Consider the following 25,273-nt stretch of genomic DNA (forward strand, 5'->3'; position numbering starts at 1 on the left):
CAGACAGATTGAACTAAAAGAATATCAGGTTTCCATTCTGCAGCAACCTCTCACCAACTGACCTGAAGGAGCATGGATGAACCTGAAATAAAGTTCATCCAGAGAAGGCCCCAGTGTTTCCAGTGTTTTACCTGAACCCTCTCTGTGGCCAATCTAAGTCAATCCATAAGCATTTTTTTTTCAGGGCAATGCAGGATTAAGTGGCTTGCCCAGGGTCACACAGCTAGTGTCAAGTGTCTGAGGCCAGATTTGAACTCAAGTCCTCCTGAATCCAGGGCCAGTGCTTTATCCACTGTGCCACTTAGCTACCCTCAATAAGCATTTGTTAAGCACCTGCTATGTTCCAGCATTGTCTTAAGATCAGAGGATACATAGAACAGAGCTTCAAGAAGCTCACAATCTAAAGGGAACACGACATTCAAACACCTATGTATGAACTACATATAAGATTAACTGGTGGGGCAGCTAGGTGGCACAGTGGATAGAGCACTGACCCTGGATTCAGGAGGACCTGAGTTCAAATCTGGCCTCAGACACTTGACACTTACTAGCTATGTGACCCTGGGCAAGTCACCTAACTCTCATTGCCCCACCCCACCCCCAAAAAAGATTAACAGAAGATAATCAGTAGAGGGAAGGCACTGGAATTAAGGGGGATAAGAAACAGCTTTCTGTAGAAGGTGGGATTTCAGCTGGGACTTGAAGGAAGGCAGAAGGCTGAGATGAGGAGGAACGACATTTCAGACATGTGGGGATAATCAGTGCAAATGCCAGAGATGGGAGGTGGACTGTCTTGTATAAGGAACACCAAGGAAGTCGATGTCACTAAATTACAGAGTTCAAGGCATGGGAGACAAAGATGACACGTCCTTGGACACTTTGCAATTAAGAGACCTCATATGTGAAGCTGAGGTCTGAGGTGGAAAACAATCTGGGGGGCTTAGTAAACCGTAAGCTCCATCAGTGTAAGTTGACTTTGAGACAAAGCAGCCCAAAAAAGCATGTGTGGTCTTGGGCTATGTTAACAGAGGTCCAACTTCCAGAAATAAGGAGGTGCTGGTCCCATGATGGTCTGTCCTTATCAGACCACACCCAGAACATCATGTTCAGTTCTGAGAACCATAGTTTAGAAAAGACATCGATAAGTTGATTAGTATCCAGAAGAGGGCAACCAAAATAGTGAAGGGTCTTGAGTTTCTGCCATATGAAGACGAGCTGAAGGAAGTGAAGATGGTTACCATGGAGAAGAGAAGTCTGGGAGAAGGGGGAGAGGGGAATGAGAGCAGGCTTTGAATATATAAAGGACTCTGATATGGAAGGTTATTGTGATAGACTTGTTCTTGGTCTTGAGGGAAGATCTATGGTGGAAAATGCAAAGAAGCAAATTTGAACTTGATGTCAAGAAAAAAAAATTCCAATAAATGGAACTAGGCCAGTGTGGAAAAAGCTGATTTGGGAAACTGTGGGTTCCCTGCCACTTGTGATCCTCAAGCAAAGGTTGCATAACCACTGTTTAGGTATATTGTAGAGAGGATTGGGGGGCATATAGTCCCCTATAACTCTGAAATTCTGTGATTCTGAGTGCTCAACTTAAAGTCAGAAGACCTGGGTTCAAGTATGGGCTCTGTCACTTACGTGCTTTGTGTTTTTGGGCAACTCATCTAATCTCTCCAAGCCTCAGTGTTCTTGCCTGTACAATTAGAATAACTCTCCTTGTATGTCAGGATGTGAAGTATTCTATAAATAGAATCATAGATTTAGAACTGGAAGGGACCTTTGAGGTCATCTGGTCCAACCTCCCAACCTACCCCCCCTTTACCAATGAAGAAACTGAGACCCAGAGGGATTAAGAGACTTGAGGAAGTTATTTAGTGGATCCCTGACTTCCATTGAAGTTGCTTCCCCGGCTGACTTCCTGGTCACTCTCCAGCCAGCACCCAGTTTGAGCAGGAGTCATACAAAGAGAGGAAGACCAATATTTTGCATTTACTCTTTTTCTTTGTTTTCTCAGACCACTTCTTCAAGTCACCAAGGCTTTGATGCTGCTCGAGATGCCAAGAAGCTGAACAAGGCCTGCAAGGGGATGGGTATGAAAACCACTTTATGCTTGTTCTTTTCAATTTTGAATGAATTCCCCATGATCTAGCCTCTATTACCTTTTTTTTTTTGGTTTTGGTTTTGGTTTTGCGGAGCAATGGGGGTTAAGTGACTTGCCCAGGGTCACACAGCTAGTAAGTGTCAAGTGTCTGAGTTTGGATTTGAACTCAGGTCCTCCTGAATCCAGGGCCGGTGCTCTATCCACTGCACCACCTAGCTGCCCCCTCTATTACCTTTTCAGCTCAAGCAACTAACATTCCTCATTCGGAGGTCATTCCTTTTTAGCCGAGGTTGGTGTCTTCCCTAGAGTTCACACACCAGAAAACAGATCTCATGTATTTAGGGCTCCTTAAATTGGCAAAGTCCTTCCCTCCTTGCAATGATCCAACCCCCCAGGTAGGCAGTTCAGGTGTTTGTTATTAGGCCTTCTTTGCAGATGAGAAAATTGAGAATCAAAGAGGTTAAGGAATTCACCCCAGGTTGCACATAGGCAAAGTGGTGAAGGAATTCATCACAATGAAAACTAATCCATAGGTTCAATTCAACTCAATAAACATTTATTAAGCACCTACTATGTGCTGGCACTGTGTTAAACACTGGGTTTACAAAAAGAGGTAAAAGACAATCCCTGCCCTCGCAGAGCTTACAGTCTAATGGGGAGGGGGGGCAGGAAACAACATGCAAACAAATATAGACCAACAAGTTATGTACAGGATAAATGGGAAATAATAATGGGGTAAGGCATTGGACTTAAGAGGGGTTGGGGAAGGCTTCCTATAGGAGGTGGGATTTTATTTGGGACTTAAAGGAAGCCAGAAAAGTGAGCAGTGAAGTCCCATTTCATTTGGGGGTACACTAAAGGAATGAAATCTCCCCTTGGACCAGATCTCTTTTGTGTAGGCAGAGCTGTTCCAACAGAGGCCAAGAAGCCCCAGAGCCATTCCCAGAAGGGTCAAGGGCTAGAACAAATCTCATTCTACAGGTCTTCATGAGACAGAAGTGGGGAATGGAGCCAGAACTATATTAGTGTTTATCAGAGAACTTGGGCTCAGATCTCTGCTCTGATACTTGCTATATGAGTGGCCTTCAACAAGTCTCTTCCCTTTTCTGGACCTTGATTTCCTTCTCTGTAAATGATTATAGATGTTCTCTAAGGTGCCTGCTAGAGACAGGTGGGTGGCACTAGGTCTGGAGTAAGAAAGACATAAGTTCAAATCCCTCCTTAGACATTTGCTAGTTATGTGACCCTGGGCAAGTTAACTGCTCCTTGCCTCAGTTTCCTCGATTATAAAATGGGGATAATTATAGCACCTACTTCCCAGAGTTGCTGTAAAAAGCAAATGAGATATTTGTAAAACCCTTATCACAGTGCCTGGCATATAGTAGCTGCTTAATAAATATTTCTCTTTCTTTCTAAATCTGATGATACTAAGTAAAAATGTATGGCAAGAGAAAACTTGAAAGATCAACAAGCTAATTATTTGCATGTGTCCACAGCCTGGTATAGTAAACTGAGACCTGGGCTCAGATTTGGCACTTCCTAGCTAGATCACCCTGGGAACCTTACCATACTGAAGCTAAATGAGCTGTAATCTCAATATATAGAATAGAATTGATAGAATCACATATAACGTATGTTCAATATAATATATACATATTATATGCATCTCATTAATATACCATCATCACTGTTGTATGTTATCTACTATTATATTGAATACACATTACATATAAGTTGCACATATATACCATATAGTGCACATGTGTGATATAATATAATGCAGATATATAACACTGTCTGTGGTGATGTGTTACATATGTGTAATGTAATATGTATAACATGCATTGTCTATAAGACCATCTGAATATGGGTATAATATACCTATTTGAAAATGGGTATAATACTCAGGTTACTTACCTTATTGAGTTGTTATGTAGAGTTTAAGGCAGGGGTCCTTAACTCTGTTGTGTCAGGGACCCTTTTGGCAGTCTGGGGAAACCTGTGGCCCCCTTCCCTGAATACTATTTTTAAAATAATAATAAACATTTTTATTTATAGTTTTGAGTTTCAAATTCTATCCCTCCTTCCCTCCCTCCCTTCCCGCCTCCCTGAGTCGATAAGCAATCAGATATAGGTTATATATGTAAAATTATGTAAAACACCAAATACTATTTTTATTTTTTTATTTTTTTGGTGAGGCAATTGAGGTTAAGTGACTTGCCTAGGGTCACACAGCTAGTAATTGTTAAGTGTCTGAGGCTGGATTTGAACTCAGGTCCCTCTGACTCCAGGGCTAGTGCTCTATCCACTGCGCCACCTAGCTGCCCCCAAATACTATTTTTAAATGCATAAAATAAAATTCAGAGAATGATAAAGAATACCAATTATATTGAAATACAATTGTCAATATGTTTTTTAAAAAACAAGGCCAATTTAAACCCCTGGTTTAAGGTATTATAGAAATGTGAGCTATCTATATACCACTTATTTGTTTTATTTATTTGTTTTTTTTTTTTAGTGTAGCTAGCCCCTTCTCCCTTGCTGGGATTGTGTTGCCTCTAGCAATGGAGGATTCTTTTCTCATCCCCCTACACCCTCGGGATTGCCCTGATATCATGCAAAGGCAGCTCTGGAACTAGTGGGGTGAGATGTTCTTGACCCAATACTGTGGCTAGATCCCAAAGGAAATGCAGGAAAATGGAAAACTCAAATATCTATGATCATATCCCCATCAGTGCTTGGCACAAAATCCATCCATTTCAGGGCACAGAGTTAATGGAAATACATAAATATGATAGCAATTTCCAACAAACCAGGATTTGTCATCTACCATGGCTAAAGTATTCCCACACCCACATTGACCTCTTCCACCATTGTTCCATGCAATATCCAGGAGTCTAGACATCATGTGATAGGTTTCCTCTGCAGAAGCCCTAAGGGCAGCTGTGAACAGCTTGATGGGACTGATGGGAGGGACCACCTGTTCAGCTAGGCGCCTTCACAGTGAAATCTCAGAGCCACAAACATCCTGTCACTTGGAGGCCTAGGCTTCCAGACAAACCACTTCCTTCCTTGGGCTGTTTGCTGAGTGGGAGCTTTGGTCAAGCCCAGGATGTGAAATCCAGCTTCTAACAGCTGTGGTGGCTCCTAGGCATACTCGACCCAGTTCTACCTCGATCAGGCCACTGTCAGCTATCTTTAGTATCCTCTTTCCCTGTGTTTTTTCACTTTTAAGTAGATGTAAAAACTAGCCTCTCCAGGCTGTTGAGAATGATTAGATCTGTCCTAGCATCCAGCTGTCAGAGTTGGGGACCCCCTATCTTCAGGCTTTATTTAGGGGACAAATCTGTGTCACCAGACTGGTCAAGTCATAATTTTAAGATAGACAAAATGTGTCCATAATACCTCCCAGTGTTCTATCACCCTCCTCCCCTCAGCCATTGAGCATCCCTTACTCTCAAGGTCCAGTATTGTCTAAAGATGCCCCCGACACGCACACACACACATTTGACCTTCATACTCTGGATTTTTTTCTAGGTTTTTCTGTCCTGTGCCCCATTCCCTCAGTCTTACTTATTTCTAGGACATGGCAAATAATAATAATTGCTATTATTAACATAACAATTAACATAATAATAATAATAATAATAATTAACATTTATATAGTACTTTGAAATTTGCAAAGCAATGAACAAAAAACGATCTCATTTGTCCTCACAATAGCTGTGAGAGATTGTTGTTGTTGTTCAGTCATGTCTGATTCTTCACAACCCTGTTTGGGGTTTTCTTGGCAAGGATACTAGAGTGGTTTGCCATTTCCTTCTCCAGCTCATTTTACATCTGAAGAAACTGAGGCAAACATGGTTAAGGGACTTGCCCAGGGTCATGCAGCTAGTAAGTATCTGAGGCCAGATTTGAACTCAGGGAGATGAGTTTTCCTGACTCCAGGCCTGGCACTCTATTCAGTGCCCTACCCGAGAGGCAGGTGCTATTATCCCCATTTTACAGTTGAGGAAACTAAGGAAGACAGAGGCCGAGTGACTGTCCCAGATTCACACGTATAATAAATGTCTGAGGCTAGATTTTAAGTCAAGTCTTCCTGATTGAAATTCTATCTCTATATCCAGTAAACTCGAGTAGTCAACATGTAGCCCACAACACTCCCTAGTGAGACTGGAACAGGATTAAAATGTAATGGAGAAATATCTAAGAAAGTATGTAAAAATACAATAAAAACACAAATGTTACAAAATTTTTAAATGTCACTACGTGGCCCTTGTTTGTGTCTGAGATTGATAGCGCTGTACTCGATCGCTTAACTGCCTCTAGGTGGCAAACTGATATAAAGCATCAGCAGGGACTATTTTTTTAATCTTTCTTTGCATCTTCAGGGCTTAGCACAGTGTCTGGCAAACAGTAGGTATTTAATAAATGTTTTTTGAATGATTGACCAGTATGCTCATAGTATTAGCACATTGGAAGGTAACATGGTATAGAGGAAACTCCCAGAACTTTCTGAAGGCAACCTGGATTCAAATCCTGAATCTAATATTTGTTACTGGGGCAGCTAGGTGGTGCAGTGGATAAAGCCTTGGATTCAGGAGGACCTGAGTTCAAATCCAGCCTCAGACACTTGACATTTAACTAGCTGTGTGACCTTGGGCAAGTCACTTAACCCTCGTTGCCCTGCAAAAACAAAACAAAAAAAACCCAAAAACTAATATTTGTTATCCATAGGCCCTCTGTGACCTTGGGCAAGTCACTCACCCTCATAAAATGAGGATGTTGGACTAGGTGACCTCCAAATCATGTGACCTAAACTTAAGATGATGCAACAAGAACGAATGTGATGAACCTCCCAGGTATGAATTTTAACAGAGGCTATTAAAATGTTTAATTATTATGATTTTCAATTAATAAACATTTCTTTTCTTCCCATCCCTCCCCAGTTGAACAAAAAAGAAAACCCTTGTAACAAATATACATAGTCAAGCAAAGAAAATTCCCCTCGTTGGCTATATCCAAAAAATATATTTCATTCTGTACTCTGAGTCCATCCCCTCTCAGGAGGTAGATAGCATGTTTCACCTTTAGTCTTCTGGACTTCTCGTCATTGCATTGATCAGAATTCTAAAGTCTTTCACAGTTAATAGAGACTTTCTTTACAGAAAGATCTGCTAGGTTACAGGCCCTTTATCTGAAAGTTCACCATAGTCCCCATTACAAATCTCTAGGTCACCTACCCTCACCTGTGTTTAAAAAAAAAAAAGCTTCTCTGTCTCTCAAATGCAGTATCCCAAAATCAACCCTACCATGATCAGTTTGGGAAACACACATACTATCCTTGCTTAGTATCCATTATTTAGGACAAACTAAGAAGGAAGATACGGAAGTTACACTACGGATAGCACTAGATTTGGTCAGGAATCCCTGCTCTTGGGTACAGCTAGTTGGTGCAATGGATAAAGCACTGGCCCTGGATTCAGGAGGACTTGAGTTCAAATCTGAACTCAGACACTTGACACTTACTAGCTGTGTGACGCTGGACAAGTCACTTCACCCTCATTGCCCCACACTAAAGAAAAGAAAAGGAAAAGAACCCCAGCTCTTCCTCTTATTAGCTGTAGGCAAGCTACTTAGCCTTTTAATGAATGCCACTATACTAGGAATTTCTCTTAGGATTGTATTGAAACCCAAATGAGATAATGGACACAATGGGCTTTTTAAAGTATAATGCAAATACAAGGCATTATTTATTGGGGGAGGGGCAGGGCAATGAGAGTTAAGTTACTTGCCCAGGGTCACACAGCTAGTGTCAAGTGTCTGAGGACAGATTTGAACTCAGGTCCTCCTGAATTCAGAGCTGGTGCTTTATCTACTATTCCACCTAGCTGAAGGCATTATTATTATTATTATGAAGACTCTGTGAAAACAGAAAAGACCTCATTTAAGGTCTGAAAGCCCAAGAAGACTGTTGAAGAATCAAAATTACAGACTAGTCACAGATCTGCATCCATGTAATGAGTTGCCATGCTGGAAACTCCTCACACCAATAAAATTATAGGTCTTATTCTTCCACCTGTGTGCAAAATAATTAGTATAACAATAATACCAACAATCATATAACTAATAGTTATTTAGTGCTTACTATGTGTTAGGCACTGTGCTAAGCACTTTACAATGATCTCATCTGATCTTCACAATAACTCTACAAGATTATTGTGTACTGTTATTATTCCCATTTTACAGAGATGGAAACTGAGGCAAATAAAGATTAAGCAACTTACCCAGGATCACACAGGTAGAAGTTGAACTCAAATCTTCTTGACTCCAATCCCAGTGCTCTAGCCACTACACCATGTACTGTTTCTTATGTATCATTTTTCAGAGAGGAAGGTGGGGGGGGGGAGAGAGAGACAGAGAGACAGAGATAGACAGAGACAGAGAGAGACACATACAGAGAAGTGTATATACATTTTCAACCTAAATACCTATATATGCTCATGTGCAAAATTAGTATTATAAAAAGCTCAAGTGTTTCCCATATATCATTTTACTCACCTTTCCAATGTCCCCATTTTGCAGAAGGGTAAGCTAAAGGCCCCAGAGCTTAAGGGAGTCGGTGGTAGTTTAGTAATAGAAACAGGATGTGCTTTTTTGTCATCCATCCAGTGTTGAGGCTTGAACTGTAAGTCAAGCTGAACAGAAGGTAATTGTTTGTGGCTAACCACAATTTTTAGTGCTTGAAACAAAGACCAAGCAACTACAGCTGATTTCAGTGGTCTCAAGGACACATTGATCTTTTTCAGTTCCTTCAAACCCAATGACCTCCATCCCATTGAAAAGTTGGCCAATTTCCTCCCTGTTCCTTCTCCTTTTTTCCCCTAGTAAACTTCTCAGGGATAAAAAGGAAGCAAAGCCCTCTGGCAGTTCAAGGGGTTAATCATCACTTCAGTTTTGACCCCTACTATGTCATTATTCCTCAATGTCCAGTCAAGATTTGGCGATTTGAGGTTTTTCCTTTTTTTAATTTCCAAGAACCACTGACTGGTGACTGATCCCAGAACCTCAAACCATTGTAAATGTTTATAGGAAACTGTTCCAAGGCAAGGACTGCTTATGCATGATACATACATCATGAAATGTAAAATGAGGTCACTGTTTAATAAATCACCCTCTTTCCTGGGATGTAGAAATATCTCCTTTGGGGAAATCAGAAGCACCATATCATGGAGTAAAAGAGGTCATCTAATTCAGCTTCCAGCTTCCAGCTTCCCTGCAGGCAATTTCTAAGCCATTTCCAGACAGGTTCAGTATTTTTTAAAAATGTTACTGATCTTTAAGAAGGAAATTCTGGGAAATGTGTTGGGTTTTTAAAAATCTGTTTTCATGGGCCACATTCTTTTCTCATCTCTCTGGCTGATTGGAGCTGTGGCACCATTTCCCTGGGTTACTCATGTATGGAAGAGGAGGATTTGCCATTAGGACTGTGGCACCGTGGCCTGAGAGCCATAGTGGTGTCAAGAGGGGGCCACCAGCTTTGCTGTCAGAGGACCTGGGTTTGAAGCCCAGCTCTGCTTGAATAGAGACTTACTGTCTCTGAGTCTGGGTTCCCTAATCTATAAAATAAAGGTTTGATCTCTAAGAGCCACTTCAGCTTTAAGGCCCATAATCTGTTGACTGTGTCCAGCAACCCCATCACTCCCATACCTGAGAAGTCTGCAGACATACCTATAAAGAAGCATTTGGTCCAAAAGGGCACGGCATTTATACCTAAACCCCAGGCTGTGCACCTTGAACTGGGTCAATACCACAGATTTTCTGGGATAGCCACCCACTCTGGTTTTGCTCCCACCTATTCCAGCCTGATACCTGGGTCTTCCAAATTTCATCAGCCTTCCCATCCAGGAATGAACAAAACACTCCTCTTAATCACAAAAGGTCATAATGGAATCAACATGTGTGTGTGTGTGTGTGTGTGTGTGTGTGTGTCTGTCTGTCTGTGTGTGTGTCTGTCTGTGTCTGTGTGTCTGTGTGTGTGTCTGTGTCTGTGTCTGTGTGTGTACATTTCTTGTCTCCAAAACCTTGACCATCTTGATCTTTGTTCCTTCTTGTGGTGAATGCTCCTTCTACTCATAATTTCCTAGCAAAGCTTTGCTACCTACTTTATTGTTGGATTAAAGAAGGCTTTTCATTGCTGATTTAGACCAAGCAGGATAGAGATTCTGGGTTTCCCCAGAGGACTATCAAGGACTAGTTGTAAAAAAGACCACTTCCCAGAAGCACTTGGGTGTAGGACATTTAGAGAGTATGAAAACCCTCACAGAAAATGGACTGGATCTCATCTGTGAAGGGGAAGGGCCCATAGAGTGCCTCTTCCAATGGAAAATACCCACAGACCACAGAGGGCAGGGGCATGGCTATAGGTCTGGCCCTGCAATTAAACATGATTCAATCTGTGATCAACTGATTATTGCAATTAACAGACTGGAGACTCCTGGATTAACATGTTAACCCTCCAAATAATGTATTCATATTTTATAAAGCATTAAGCCCATTTGAAGATAAACCTGTAAGGAAATTATATAATTCAAGGAATATTTAATTATTCATTATTTGAGTCCTGGTTCTGCCTATGACCTTGGGAAAATCAATTAACCTCTCTTGACCTCAGTATAGTCATCTGGCAAGTGAAAGCATTGACTTGATGATCTCTGTGGTCCCTTTTAGCTCTGAAGACATTGTGATCCTAATGGTGTAAATTTCAGCGGCCATAACAGAGCCAATATGGGAAACATTCTGGGGCAGGGAGACATTTCAGCACCTTTGAGACCATGCTACATCAACATCTATCCTGCCTATGTGTACAACTGGCTCTGGCTAGGACCCTATACAGGAGCTAATTTTTAGCTATTCTCATTCTCCCAACCCTCAAATAGGACATTTTTCTTTGAATTTGTACCTTTTTTTCTTAAATTAAAATTCTTTTCTATATACCTCATATACTATCTGCCTCTTGATGGCTAGATGGCAAAGTGAATAGAGTTCTGGGCCTGAAGTCAGGAAGACTCATCTTTCTAAGTTCAAATGCGGTCTCTGACACACTAGCTGTGTGACCCTGGGCAAGTCATTTAAACCATTGGCCTCGGTTTCTGTCAAGTGAGTTGTATAAGGAAATGGCAAACAACTCTAGTATCTTTGTCAAGAAAACTCCAAAAGAATCAGACACAACTAAACAACAACAGCTATTGGCCTCTTTGTAGTATCTAACATTTACACACACACACACACACACACACACAGTTCTTAAAGACTGCAGAACATTTTACAAAGATGAATTCATTGGTTCTTCACAACAACCCTATGAGGTAGGTGATTTTAGCATCTGAGGTAGGGCCAACCACGTCATCCTCTTATAATTCCATTGGCTCCTAATTGCCTCCAGAATCAAATACGAAATCTTCTACTGGCATTAAACATCCTTCATAACCTAGCTTCTCTGCCCTATCACTTCCAGTATTCTTATAGCTCACTTTCCTCATTATACTATGCTATCCAGAGACACTGGCCTCCTGGCTGTTCCATGAACAAGACACTCCATCTATTGGCTCTTGACATTTTATCTGGCCATCTCTTATGCCTAGAATGTTCTTCCCCCCTCATCTCTGCCTATTGATCTCCCCGGCTTCCTTCAAGCCCCAAATAAAATCCTGTCTTCTACAGTAAACTTTCCCAATCCCTCAATTCTAGCGTCTTCCCTCTTTTAACAATTTCCTTTTTATCCTGTATATAGCTCTTTTGTACATGTTTTTATTTCCTATTAGTTTATGAGCTCCTTGAGGGCTGGGACTATCTTTTGCTTCATTTTTAGCACAGTGACTACACGTATTAGGTTATTAGTAAATGTTTATTGACTGACTTTTCTTATTTCCATTTTACAAATGAAGAAACTGAAGCTGAGAGGTTAAGCAAATTGACCAGGGTCACACTGCTAACAATTGTCTGGGTCAGGATTTGAACTTAAGTCTTCCTGACTCCAACATTCTATCTCTTAGACTCTGATTCTTTTTTTGCATAAAAAAATGTATGGTGGATGGAAAAGAGTAGGAGGTACCTAGGAAATAGCTAGTAGTCCACTTTGTCTGGAAAAATAGAATTTATTAAGGGAAGTAGCATGGAATAAAACTGGAAAGGAAAATTGAAGCCAGACCATGGAGGGCCTTGACTCTTAGGTAATAGAGAGCTGTTGGAAGACTAAGTGAGAGTTGATGAGAGCCTAACCTAGTGTGGTAGCAGTGATAATAAAAAAAAGAAGGAATGGTGTGAAAAATATGGTGGAGGTATAATAGATAAGATTTGGCAACTGGCTGGTTGGGTCCTATGTCTTGAGTATAGTGTCTTGGAACTGAGATAAACAAAATGATAGAGTTGAAAGAGTACCTGACTTAGAGTTAAGAAAACTGGTTTCAAGCCCTGGCTCTGAAAATTTCTAGTTCTATTATCTTAAGCATACAATTTCACCTCAGTTTATTCATCTGCAAAATAATGACAATAGTGCTTATTCTTAAAAGTGAGCTATTAGAGATGGAAGTCATCCCTCATATCAAAGACAAGCCAACTGAGGTCCAGAAAGACTTAGTAACCAGGGGTTAGTTGGGTAAGAGAGGTTTCACTCCAGGTTTCCTGATATCTAGCCTAGTGTATTCTACTGCTTCTTTCATTCATCACATATCCTCCACAGTGTCTATCCAGCAGGGGATTCACACAAAGAAGATCCACAATACATATTTGTTGAAAGATTAGAAATGGAAATACAATTTTGGGGTCAATGCATGTCAACTACAGGAAAGGAAAGATTTGAGCTCAATCTAGGCTCTACTGAACATTTGACTTGGAGGGTGTAATATGCCAAGAAGCAGCTTATGCTGATTTTCCCTTGTATCAACAAAATAAAGCCCCTATCTTGTCCAATTAGTTGTTTTTTTCTCTCCTTTGTATCTTAGGAACAGATGAAGCTGCCATCATTGAAGTCTTGTCAAGTAGAACAGCAGACCAGAGACAGCAAATAAAGAAGAAATACAAGACCACGTATGGCAAGGTAATCTCAAAATGTCTCACTATATGTATGACATTCACAGAAACTCTGACACTCACACTCTTACTGGACTCATTTCCAACAAAGCATGGGATATTTTATCTGAATTTTTTATCTTCCTTAAAATTGCACATAGTATCGGTTTAATGAATACTTGTTATTGTTCTTTGGCATCCCTTTGGTCCTTAAGTTTTCCTATTCTTCTTTATTCAGAAAATTGAAAAATAATGAAATCATTTTTAACACATCTTTTATTATTTTCCCAAAACTGTTATGTTATTTTATTAACTTCTTGCTGTTGTTTGGACTTGACCATTCTTAAACTCTTTTAAGATTTTTAAAATATTGGTGTCATTTTTACAAAGCCTAGACTAGAAGGGGTTTTTTTTTCCTTTAAAAGATGGCAAGTCCAATTTGAAGATGGATCAATGATCTGCAAATAGACCAAATTCTGTACATGGGATTTAATATTATAGATCCATTCATTCTCTAACTTCAGATCTAGCATTCTTTCCACTTCACTGCCCCATAGTTGTCATCTGAGTTGGAATCTTGAGGTAGGAATTCAACACACAAAAAAGAGAGAGGGTTCTATAAATATGAACTATTACTGTGGGGTGGGGTGGAGTAGTATCATAATAAAGTGAAGCCCTCAAGAGCTATGGAAGTGTGGAAGGCTCTTTGTTCCTACACTTAAGGGTCTGGATGGTTTGGGGTTTTTTAGTTTTTATGTCTGCTCTATGATTGTTCTGCTTTCTCTTTTACTTACTCCTTTATTTTCTGCTTTCTCTTTTACTTTTCTCCAGTAGTTACTTCATACAATATTCAAGGCCCTCTATGACTTGACACCAACCTATGCCTTCTCTAGTTTTGCATTTCCTATATTTCAGCCAAACTAAATGACACCCTTAACCGAAACAATCCTTGTGCTTTCCTTCCTTCATGTCGTGGCTTCCACCTGTTCCTTTGCCTGGAATTATCTTTCCCTCCTTAATCCCTAACTTCAGGTGATGAGTTGATACTCATCCTTCAAAGTACAGCTCAAACCTTACCTCTTTCACAAAGTCTTCCCTGAACACCATCCCCTTCCTCCCCAGTCCTGTCAGTGGCCAAGATCATCTCTTTTTGCTCTGAACTCCTGGAGTACTTTGTTTTTATCTCTCATTTCACTTTTATGATTTTTTCTACTTTGTATTAGAGTTGCTTAAAGAGTAAATGTGGTGGAGTAAAAAGAGTCTTGGACTTTGAGTCCAAAGGTGTAGGTTCTAATCCTGGCTCCTCTTTAATTAACTGGAGGACCTTGGGAAAATTCACTTAAAGTCATTCCCGGTAACACCTCTGGAAGGTAGTGTGCTATGGTGGAAAAAGCACTGCCTCTGGGATCAAAGGACTTGAAATCAAATCCTACCCCTGATGCTGACTACTTGTGTGACCTTAGGCAAGTCAGTTAAACTTTTGGGACCTCAGTCTCTTCCTCTATAGAGGGAGGGCATTGGACGATATGGTCCATGGTGGCTTTTTAACTACGATCCTATGAAGAGTGATAGTTTTCATTCCTGTGATATCTTTCTTTAGGTTTTGGAGCATGTATTCATAAGAGCTGCCCTGCGGACCTTGAGACCACCTGATCTTCTTACCATTCAATGTTTAAAGCAGAATGCCAAATGGAAAATGGATGAATATTCCCCTCTAACATTGATATTGTGTGTTCTTGTAGGAACTGGAAGAGGTGCTGAAGAGTGAGCTCAGTGGGAATTTTGAGAAGACAGCCTTAGCCCTCCTGGATCTTCCCAGTGAATACAGTGCCCGAGAGTTGCAGAAGGCCATGAAAGGCATTGGGACCGATGAATCTGTGCTGATCGAGATTCTCTGCACCAGAACCAATAAGGTTAGAGCCAGACAGTCACATGACTTCTCCCAAAGACTCCACTGAAGGGAAGGATGCACACATTCTCTCCGGGCCCCATAGAACCTACCTTGATATGCTACTCATAGCTCTAGGAGAGGGGATTCCCACAATGAAAAGAACTTTGGACAAAGTCTGGAAAGAAGCTAATCTTCCCAATGGGCCAGCCCCAGTGCTAATATACCCCACTTTATGTGATAAATGATATAATCACAATAACACAGAATTTCAGAGTTGGAGGGAATCTCTGAGGCTAGGGTATATCAGTAAATGTATAACATTCAGCTCTCCAGTAAGGGGTGGGAGGTGGGAGATGTGAACAAGAGACAATTTTGAGTTTAATCTACATGATTAAAATTTTCTCATATCAAGACATACAACAAAATAACAAATCATGCCCTGATTTGTAGCATTTACTAATTTCTGAGGTGTAAATACTAACACTAAAAATTTAACAATCAGCTCTTGCCAGTCATCCAGTCTGGCTCCACGGAGCCCCTGTTGAAGCTATTTAGTACAACCTGTTTGTGAAAAGAATCCCCAGTATGACGTACTACAAGTGGCCATCCAGTCTCTGCTTGAAGACCTCCAAGGAGAGAGAACCCCCTAACTCTCTAGGCAGATGGCTCCCCCTTTGGAACAGTAGGAATATGAGGAAGCATTGTCTGACAAAAGACTAAATCGACTCCTTTGAAACTTCTACCTGTTGCCCCTGATTCTGTCATCTGGGGCCAAAGGGAATAAATCTAATCCCTCTTCCATATGAAAGCCCTTCCAATACCCATAGGTGGTGGTTATGTCACAGTCATGTAGCAGCACGGTGTCCCAGTGCATAGTAGAGGCTTAATGCATGCTTCTTGACTAACTAAATTATGTCATCCCTGCTAGTCTTATGTTCTCCAAGTTAAATATGCCTAGTTCCATCAAATGGTCCTTCTATGACATGGACTTCATGCCTTTCACTATCCCAGTTACCATCCCTTAGACAATCTCAGGCTCTCCTTGTTGATGTCCTTCTTAAACCCTAGAACTGAACATAGAACTCCCAATGTGGTCCCAAAAAAAGGTAGAGTATGGTGGTAATGTCACCTTCCTATTCCTAGAAGTCATGCTCCTCTTCATGCAGCCCAAGATTGAATTATTTTTTGGCTGCTACATTATACTGTTTATTCATATTGGGTTTGTAGTCCACTACCACTGCTGTCTATCCATACATTCTTTTTTTTTTTTTTTTGGTGAGGCAGTTGGGGTTAAGTGACTTGCTCAGGGTCACACAGCTAGTAAGTGTTAAGTGTCTGAGGTCGGATTTGAACTTAGGTCCTCCTGACTTCAGGGCCAGTGCTTTATCCACTGTGCCACCTAGCTGCCCCTATCCATACCTTCTTAATCTTATCCTTGTAAACATGATTTTTTGTATTGAAGCATAAAAATTTTACATTTAATCCTATTAAATTTCATCTTATTAGATTCAACCTATTGCTCCAACCTGTCAAGATTCTTTTGTTTCCCAGCTCTATCATTCTATGTATTAGTGATTCCTCCCAGCTTTGTGTCATCTGCACATTGCTGAGTATGTCATCTATGTCTTTATCCAAAACATTGAAATAGCACAGGGTTGTATATTCCTGGAGAACTGGGAATATATAAAATCTTTGTAGATTTAGTCATATTTTAATCCACTAGAGAAGGCAGTGAGGAGATAATGAAAAAGCATGCATCTACCCTTAATGAGTTCAAGACACCAGGTCCAGATTAACTACTTCCATACCTATGGAAAAAAACTGGTAGATGTCATTGCTGAGTTTTCGTCAGGGACCTTTGAAAGGTCATAGAGAATGAAAAAAGTGCCACAGGACTGGAAAAAGGCAAATGTCACTATTTTTTTAAAGGAAAGATAGTAGAGTATTTAATTTATAGGCCAGTGAATTTGACATTGATTCCTGGCAAAATTCTAGAATGCATTATTAAAGAAAGGCTTAGTAAACATCTAGAAAGGGAAGTGGTGATCAAAAAGAGATAAGAATGAATTCTTCAAGAACAAGTCATGCCACTTTAATCTCCTTTCTTTCTATTGACAGGGTTATTATATTGGTAGATCAGGAGAATTCTACAGATATAGTACAATTATTTTTAATTTAATTTTAAAAATTTTCTAATAATAAACATTTTTATTTATAGTTCTGAGTTCCAAATTTTATCCTTTCTTCCCCCCCCTCCCCTACCTTCTCCCTAAGGCAGTAAGGAATCAGATGTGGGTCATACATATACAATTATGTAAAACATTACCATTTTGTACAAGAAAATTCAAATAAAAGAAAAAAATGAAAGAAAGTGGAAAATAACATGCTCAGTCTGGTACAACTATATTTCAGCTCAGCATTTGACAAAGTTTCTCTTGCTATGCTTATAGAGAAATAGAGAAATATAGGCTAGATGATAGTAATGTCAGGTGGATTTGGAATTAGTTGGATGGACAGACCCAAAGAGCAGTTATAAATGAGTCAATATCCAGGAAGAAAGACAAGAGATGATAGGGATCTGTCCTTGGTCCTGTAGTGTTCAAGATTTTTAGCAAAGACTTGTATGAAAGAATAAAAAAAACATAGGGGTTGTTGGTTTGTGTTTTTTTAAATTTGTAGATGGCACAATACTTTGAGAAGTAGTAAATACATTAGATGATGTGTAGATCCAAAAAGATCTCAGACATCTAGGATGACAAGCCAAACATAAAATATGAAAAATAATAGGGATACATGCAAAGGTCTGCATTTGAGGTTTTTTTAAATTGACCTCACAATCAATTAAAAACATTTTTTAAAAATTGAATATGGTGGGGGGGGCAGCTAGATGGTGCAGTGGATAGAGCACCCGCCCTGGATCCAGGAGTACCTGAGTTCAAATCCAGCCTCAGACACTTAACACTTACTAGCTGTGTGACCCTGGGCAAGTCGCTTAACCCCAATTGCCTCACTTAAAAAAGAAAAAAAAAGAAAAAATTGAATACAGAAACTGGGGCCAGACAAAAGTTCATATGAAAACTATTTAGGGATTCTAGTGGAATTCAAGCTCAGTAGGAGTTAATGGCATGGCGCAACCACCCAAAAAGTTATCACAAGCTACTCTGAACCATGATGTCCAGAATGAGTGTGGTAACACAGTTCATAATAACTGTCATGATTTCTTTGAATGACTGGCCTCTGAAAACAGAGTTGACTTACTCTGCTTGGCTCCAGTGGGCAGAGTTAGGAACAAGGAGCAGAAGTTACAAAGAGGCAAGTTTAGTCTTGATGTCAGGAAAAACTCCCTAACAATTAGAGCCATCCAAAAGTGAAAAGGCTGTCTCTGAAGGCATTAAAGTTACCCTAACTGGAGATCTTCAAGGGAAAGCTGAAGGAGCATTTGCTACAGAGAAGATTCCTGTTCAGTAAGGGTTGGACTTAGTGACCTCTGAGGTCCCTTACAACTTTGAGATTTTGTGGAGCACAGCAGAAAAAGACAGAAATTGCTTTAAAGGAAACTTTTGGTAGGTCTTCATCACTTAATAATTCTGGGTTATAAATCTCTATGTTCAAATACTTCAGGTTTACTTGAAGTAATAGTGACAGCTAGGCTGGGTGACCATAGTACTAAGGAGAATTTATGCATGGAGTAAGGAATTGAACAAAATGGGCTCTCATATAGTTTCCAACTCTAAGATTCTGGTTTTGTTTGGTTTTTTGTGTGTTTGGGGTTTTTTGTGGGTTGTTTTTTTGGTCTTTTTGCGGGGCAATGAAGGTTTAGTGACTTGCCCAGGGTCACACACCTAGTAAGTGTCAAGTGTCTGAGGCCAGATTTGAACTCAGGTCCTCCTGAATCCAGGGCCGGTGCTTTATCCACTGCACCATCTAGCTGCTCCCTCAAACTCTAAGATTCTGTAATTGAATATAACTTTCCAGTTCAAAAACCTAAGTCCTTCAGTCAGCAGTTTCCTTTTGTTAATGAGGCATTGATGTAGTAGAAATAACACTACATTTGGAGTCAGGAGACATTGCTGAATATAGAGTTAAAGCTGAAAGGTACCTAACAGATCATTTGGTGCAGCTCCTTCATTTTACAGATGAGAAAATTGAGACCCAGAGAGAAGTGACTTGCCTAAGCTCATGTAGGTCACTCAAACACGAGTTTGAATCTTGACCCTATAATTTTTCATGTGTATGATCATAGGCAAGTCACTTCACCTCTTGGAACCTCTGTTTCTTCATCTATAATTCAAGGTGAATTATATTTCTAGTTTCCCTAGCTGAGTCATGTTGTGAGGAAAGTATGAGTATATTACTACACAAATCATTTCTTCTGCTTCTGAATTCTCCACTGAGGAAAAGCTGAATGTGATTGAGAAGACCCAGAACATTTCTCCACCTCACAACAGGAGGGTAAATAGTCTGATGGGGCAGAAACCCCCCCTACAGAGAATTTATGTGAAAGCAGAGACTCCCTCTAGTGGCTGGCAGCCTGCACTTCTCTAGAGATTGTTCCATCAATCAATGAAATCTGAATACTTGGGCTAATTCCGTTATTGTCCCACTTTAAATCAAGGGTATATTTTAGTATCTCTTGTCTTAATATTTTTCCTGTATCCAATATGTACTTATAAGATAGCACATGCTATCTGATAATACCAGTCTTGTGGAACAAACGAGAGACAACAGAAGCACCTCTAAGTGCCATACTGATATCCCCAAGATAGTAACACTGGGCAAGTTCTTTGACCTCTCATTACTCCCAGACAGCACAATATAAATTGCAAAGCAGCTGTCTACTTTCACTGGTAAAGCGAATGTCCTCAGGAGTTCTTTATGCCAATAATATCACAAGCCTGGTAAAAATAAGGAGAAAAAAAAAAAGAAAATCCTTCAACATGTTGAATATAGACCGTTTTACAAAAGGATATGCATAAGAATTAAAGCAAATGAGCAGGTAAAGAGGGGTCTTGATCTGTGGTGGCATCTGAGGGGCATGTCCACCCAGATGAAATCACTGGTCTATCAAAAGATCAAGAAGAAGAGAATATGTAGTAGGAAGAGTCCTGTTCTTGGAATTAGCTGACCCTCATCTCTTTACTAGCTGACACATTAAAACTGGGTGACCAAGGAAAAGTCTTAGGAGCTTAATTTAGAGCTAGAGGGGAACCTAAGAAATCAGCTAACCCAACCCCCTTGTTTTACAGAGAGGGAAACTGAGGCTGATGGAGATTAAATGACTTGTGCATTGTCATGCAAGTAGAAAGGAATAGAGCCCAGCTTTGGACTCCAGTGCTCTGCTTCCAGCTCCCAGGCCCTTTCAATTATAACAACCTCAATTTCCTCAATTGCAAAATAGGGTTAATAATTCTTGTGCTACCTACCTCATAGGGTTGTTATGAGGAAGGTACTTTCTAAACCCTGAAGCATCATCAAGATGAGAGTTGTTGTTGTTGTTGTTACAAAATGGCTATGAGAGATGCATAGCTATGGAAGCACTTGCCCAAGATGTATGATCATAAATAAGGTTTTACCAAACATCCAAATTCTATAGCTTCAGATCCTTTTCCAACTTAAAAGGTAAATTTTCCTCTCTGATCTTTTGTTTAATTTTTCTTTTTTTCCCTTTGGAGGAAATCAGGGGTGAGTGACTTGCCCAGGGTCATACAGCTAGTGAGTGAAGTTGGATTTGAGCTCAGGCCCTCCTGACTCCTGAGCCAGTGCTCTATGGGCTACACCATCTAAGTGTCCCTGTTTTATCTTTCAAGATTTTGTTGATGCCTTGTTCTTCACACCACAGTCATTTCCTGATAACCAGTATTTCCTTTCTTCCACAAAATGATCACTTTGCCCAGAGTATGACTCAAGGCTGGGTGTAGCACAGACATCCATCCAAAAGTCTACACAGATTTTCATTTGATGATCCACTTATGACCTGCCAGACTCTGGGTGAATCATTGAACTCTTCTAGGCCTCAATTTTCTCATCTATAAAATGAGGGGATTGGATAGGTCCATTCAAACTACAGGAGTATGAACTTCTGATTGTAAATAGTGATAATGGCATCAAACAGCCTAGAAAAGGAGGGCATGCTTCTTTTTCCTGTGTGTCTATCTCCCTTTAGAGTCCATTGCACACAGACCTGATGTTGGCATATTTATTTTTATTCCCTCTCTCTAGGAAATCAAGGAAATAAAAGAGGCATACCAAAGGCGTAAGTGACATGTTCTTTCAGTCCCACTTAATTTGGAGAAGGTATGGTCTGCCTGGGAGAGTAAATCTTGTCCCTCTTTTTCTTTTCTAATAGTATTTAACAGTAACCTTGAATCTGATGTCAAAGGCGACACCAGTGGAGACTTTAAAAAGATTCTTGTGTCTTTGTTACAGGTAAGAGAATGGGGACTTTGCTCCCTTGTTTTATATTGGGGTTGCTATAGGCAGCTAGGTGGCCCAAGTGGATAGAGCACTTTCCCTAGAGTCAGAAAAACCTAAGCTTAAATTCAATCTCAGACACTTGGTGACTCTGTGATGCTTAGCAAGTCGCTTAAGCTCTATTCACCTTAATCCACTGGAGAAAGAAATGGTAAAGCATTCCAGTATCTTTGCCAAGAAAACCCCAAAGACAATATTGACATGCTATGGTCCACAGGGTCACAAAGAGTCTGACACAACTGAACAACAACAGCTATCTCTAAGCACCAAGGTCCTATGATGAGAATTGCAAGACAAGTGGAGAAATGTTTGGAGGATGATACATTGTTTTTTCAGCAACAAACATTTATTTTATTTTCGTTACATGTAAGGGTAGTTTTCAACATTCATTTTCATAAGATTTAGAGTTAGGATGATACATTTTAAAAAAAGATTCAACTGGTTGATTTCTTAGGTACAACTGTTGCTGTTGTTTTCTTAAATGAGCTGTGGATCTTTTAAACCCTAGTGCTTATCCCTAGTGCTTTACAAGACTGGGATTTCAAATACTAAGTGTGCCAACACACATGACAATTTAATAGGTAAGTCTTAAGCCTAAGGTTCAGAAAGGTAAAGTGATTTGTCCATGGTCAAAAGGTAGAATTTGAACCCAGCTCTTCATGAAATGATGGACCAATCACACAATGAGAGGGAGGGATTACAAGTGAATATCTTACATGGCCCATTACTGTCCACATAATGTCATGAGACTATACAGATGGTCCTTAGAATGTTAGGCAGACTCCCTTTGGTAAATTTATGTTATGTGGTTTTTTGGGGTGGGACAATGAGGTTAAGTGACTTGCCCAGGGTCACACAGCAAGTAAGTGTCAAGTGTCTGAGGTCACATTTGAACTCAGGTCCTCCTGAATCCAGGGCTGGTGCTTTATCCACTGCACTACCTAGCTGCCTCCCTTTGCTAAATTTTATGGAAGGACATGGGGAAGAATTGGACAGAATGAGCAGGCATGGGTGGGTTATATACCACATCTTTGGAGGGAAAAGACACATTAAGGACTTGACAGATCTATTGGACTACGGAGACTTAGAGGAAATAATTGATGGCCCCAGAATTTACCATCTCTAATTCCAGATAAAAACCTCCACTTGGTGGCCTCATTGAAGCATGTCAGTGGAACATTCTGGGGAATGGAGTTATAAGAGGCATCCAGCACTGGCAGGGCTAAATAGCCAAGCAAGATAGAGGACAGCACAAAAGGGCCAGCGGGAGGGAATCAAAACCATGAGCAACTCAGAGAAGGTGCCAAGAGGTGGCAAGACTAAGGGGATAAGAAAGGAGTATGAGATTGAACTATCTTAGCCAGGATTTAACCAAGGGAAGGAAGCTGATTCACCTATTGACTGGTTCCATAAGCACTGAAGCAAAAAACTCTAACAACAAAAGTAAGCTGTTCAGTGTCCCACACAGGGCATTCAGAATGGGCACTATGGGAACATAACAGTCCTCCTCATTGGACAGCCAACCAAATAGACAATCCATTGATTCATATCCCATCCGATACACTGTGTCTTTGCAAGCTTTATGTGTCCCTTTTGTTTTGTGATTGGAACCCCGCCCCAAATCCCCATCCCTCTGTGGGGACAGACTGGAAGAAGAGGACAAGAAAGAAAAGCCCCAAGCTGATAGAAGGAGAGTTCAAGCCAGTCCTTCAGAAAGTCTTCCTTCTTCTCTGTTCTCTTAACCCAATAGATGGCAGCAAAGAGCAAGAGTTGTGGGCTTCCCCTCCACAGACTTGTATGATTCAAAGTTAGAAGGGGCCTTGGGTCAGACTTTCCCACCACATCAGAGAAAATCTCCCAGTCCTCTTACTTTTCCTCTGATTTTCCAGGGTCCCCCAGCAACTGTAACTGGCAATGTTTCTCTTCTTGTAGGCTGACCGAGATGAAGGGGAGAATGTTGATAAAGATCTAGCCAGTCAGGATGCAAAAGATCTCTATGATGTAAGTGTGAAGAGGATGTAAGTGTGAAGAGGATGTACCAGTCTCAGACTTTTTTTTTTCTTTTTCGATTTACCACTTAATATTATTCTCACTCTATGGGAGAGGTGGCTTTAATTACTCAGAAAGTAATTACATTATCTGAGAAATGAAAATGTGCTCTTATCTTTAAATTAAAATATGCTCACTATATATAGGCCTTTCATCCTAATACAATAAATGATAATTATTCTCCATTTATATCATGCCTTTATTCACTTCTGTTAGAAGCTTAAAGTGCATAAGTGAAATATCTTGAGCCTATGTATATAATTTCTTTTAAGTGAGATTTGGTGTTTAAAAAAAACAGCACTTTCAGGCTTTTTATAAAGAGGATTTTAAATAAAATGTTGCTCTTTGAACTCTTAAGGCAGGGGAAGGTCGTTGGGGCACAGATGAACTGGCTTTCAATGAGGTCCTGGCAAAGAGAAACTACAAGCAACTGAGGGCCACCTTCCAAGCCTATCAAATTGTAAGTGACTTGGGACAATGATTCCTTTAGCACTAATCAAGACTGAGAATAAGAGAAACCCAGCCATCTAGGAACGGGGGGGGGTATTTTCTTAACACTTTACAATAGTATCCTTGGAGCTTTAGGGCACAGATCAACATAATTATGAAGGAGTAAAAAGCCTCCTGAATCTGGAGTTGAGACCTGGGTTTGAGTCCTAGCATGGACATTTACAAGATGTGTGAGACTGGCCAAGTCACTTCAAGTCATTTGTGAGGTTTAGTTTCCTCATCTATAAAATGAGGAATTATATATTAATTATATATTATAATTAATAATTATGCTCTTCTTGCCTACCCTACCCAGTGAGTCACCTACCTTCATCAGTAGTGTTTCTATATTGAAAGTAGCCTCTGGGGAAGCTAGGTGGCACAGTGGATAAAGCACCAGCCCTGGATTCAGGAGGACCTGAGTTCAAATCCGACCTCAGACACTTAACACTTACTAGCTGTGTGACCCTGGGCAAGTCACTTAACCCCAATTGCCTCACACACACACAAAAAAAAAAAAGAAAGAAAAAGAAAGTAGGCTTCACTCTGTAAGTTAGAATCCAGGAACTTGGGGGCAGCTAGGTGGCGCAGTAGATAGAGCACCTGCCCTGGAGTCAGGAGGACCTGAGTTCAAATCTGACCTCAGACACTTGACACTTACTAGCTGTGTGACCCTGGGCAAGTCACTTAACCCTCATTGCCCCGCAAAAAACAAAACAAAAAAAACAAACACAACAACGACAAAATTTTTTTTTAAATAATAAAAGTTTTTTAAAAAAAGAATCCAGGAACTTTAGAACTGGACAGAGTCTTAAAGGTGATCTGTTTTCCATCAGACTCATTTCACAAGTAGGAAAACTGAGACTCAGAATTTAGTGATTGGTCCAGGGTTACAATAACTAGGAGCCAAGCTAGGATTGGAATCAGAGGGTTTAGAGCTGGAGGGGACCTTTAAAAGGACATAGTCCTACTAGTTCCTCTTCCAAATAAGGAAACTGAGGTCTAGAAGGGAAAGGGACTAACTGAAGGTGAGCTGGGCAGACCCTGCAGTCATTAGGTCCCTGGGCTCCAGACTTGTGCACCACCTCTTGCTCTTTCCACTCCCCCTCTGCTACTTTTGCTGATCTAGGTTTTCATGTATTATATCATAGGATATTAGAATCACAGACTTAGAGCTAGGAGAGACCTTGGAGATCATTCTGTCC

The 25,273-nt window shown here is 40.4% G+C and overlaps 1 protein-coding gene across 1 annotated transcript in view; it reads left to right on the forward strand.

Annotated features, from left to right (window-relative positions):
- ANXA13 (annexin A13) overlaps positions 1–25,273 on the forward strand; it is a 79,250-nt gene that overhangs the window by 35,816 nt on the left and 18,161 nt on the right. The window contains exons 2-8 of the mRNA XM_043977405.1: positions 2,012–2,087; positions 13,102–13,196; positions 14,911–15,081; positions 21,279–21,312; positions 21,406–21,485; positions 23,463–23,531; positions 23,938–24,039. Coding sequence (XP_043833340.1) covers positions 2,012–2,087; positions 13,102–13,196; positions 14,911–15,081; positions 21,279–21,312; positions 21,406–21,485; positions 23,463–23,531; positions 23,938–24,039 — 627 coding nt within the window. The remainder of the gene's footprint in view (positions 1–2,011; positions 2,088–13,101; positions 13,197–14,910; positions 15,082–21,278; positions 21,313–21,405; positions 21,486–23,462; positions 23,532–23,937; positions 24,040–25,273) is intronic.

The sequence above is a fragment of the Dromiciops gliroides genome, chromosome 1 (assembly GCF_019393635.1).
Source record: "Dromiciops gliroides isolate mDroGli1 chromosome 1, mDroGli1.pri, whole genome shotgun sequence".
Classification (NCBI taxonomy): Eukaryota; Metazoa; Chordata; class Mammalia; order Microbiotheria; family Microbiotheriidae; genus Dromiciops; species Dromiciops gliroides.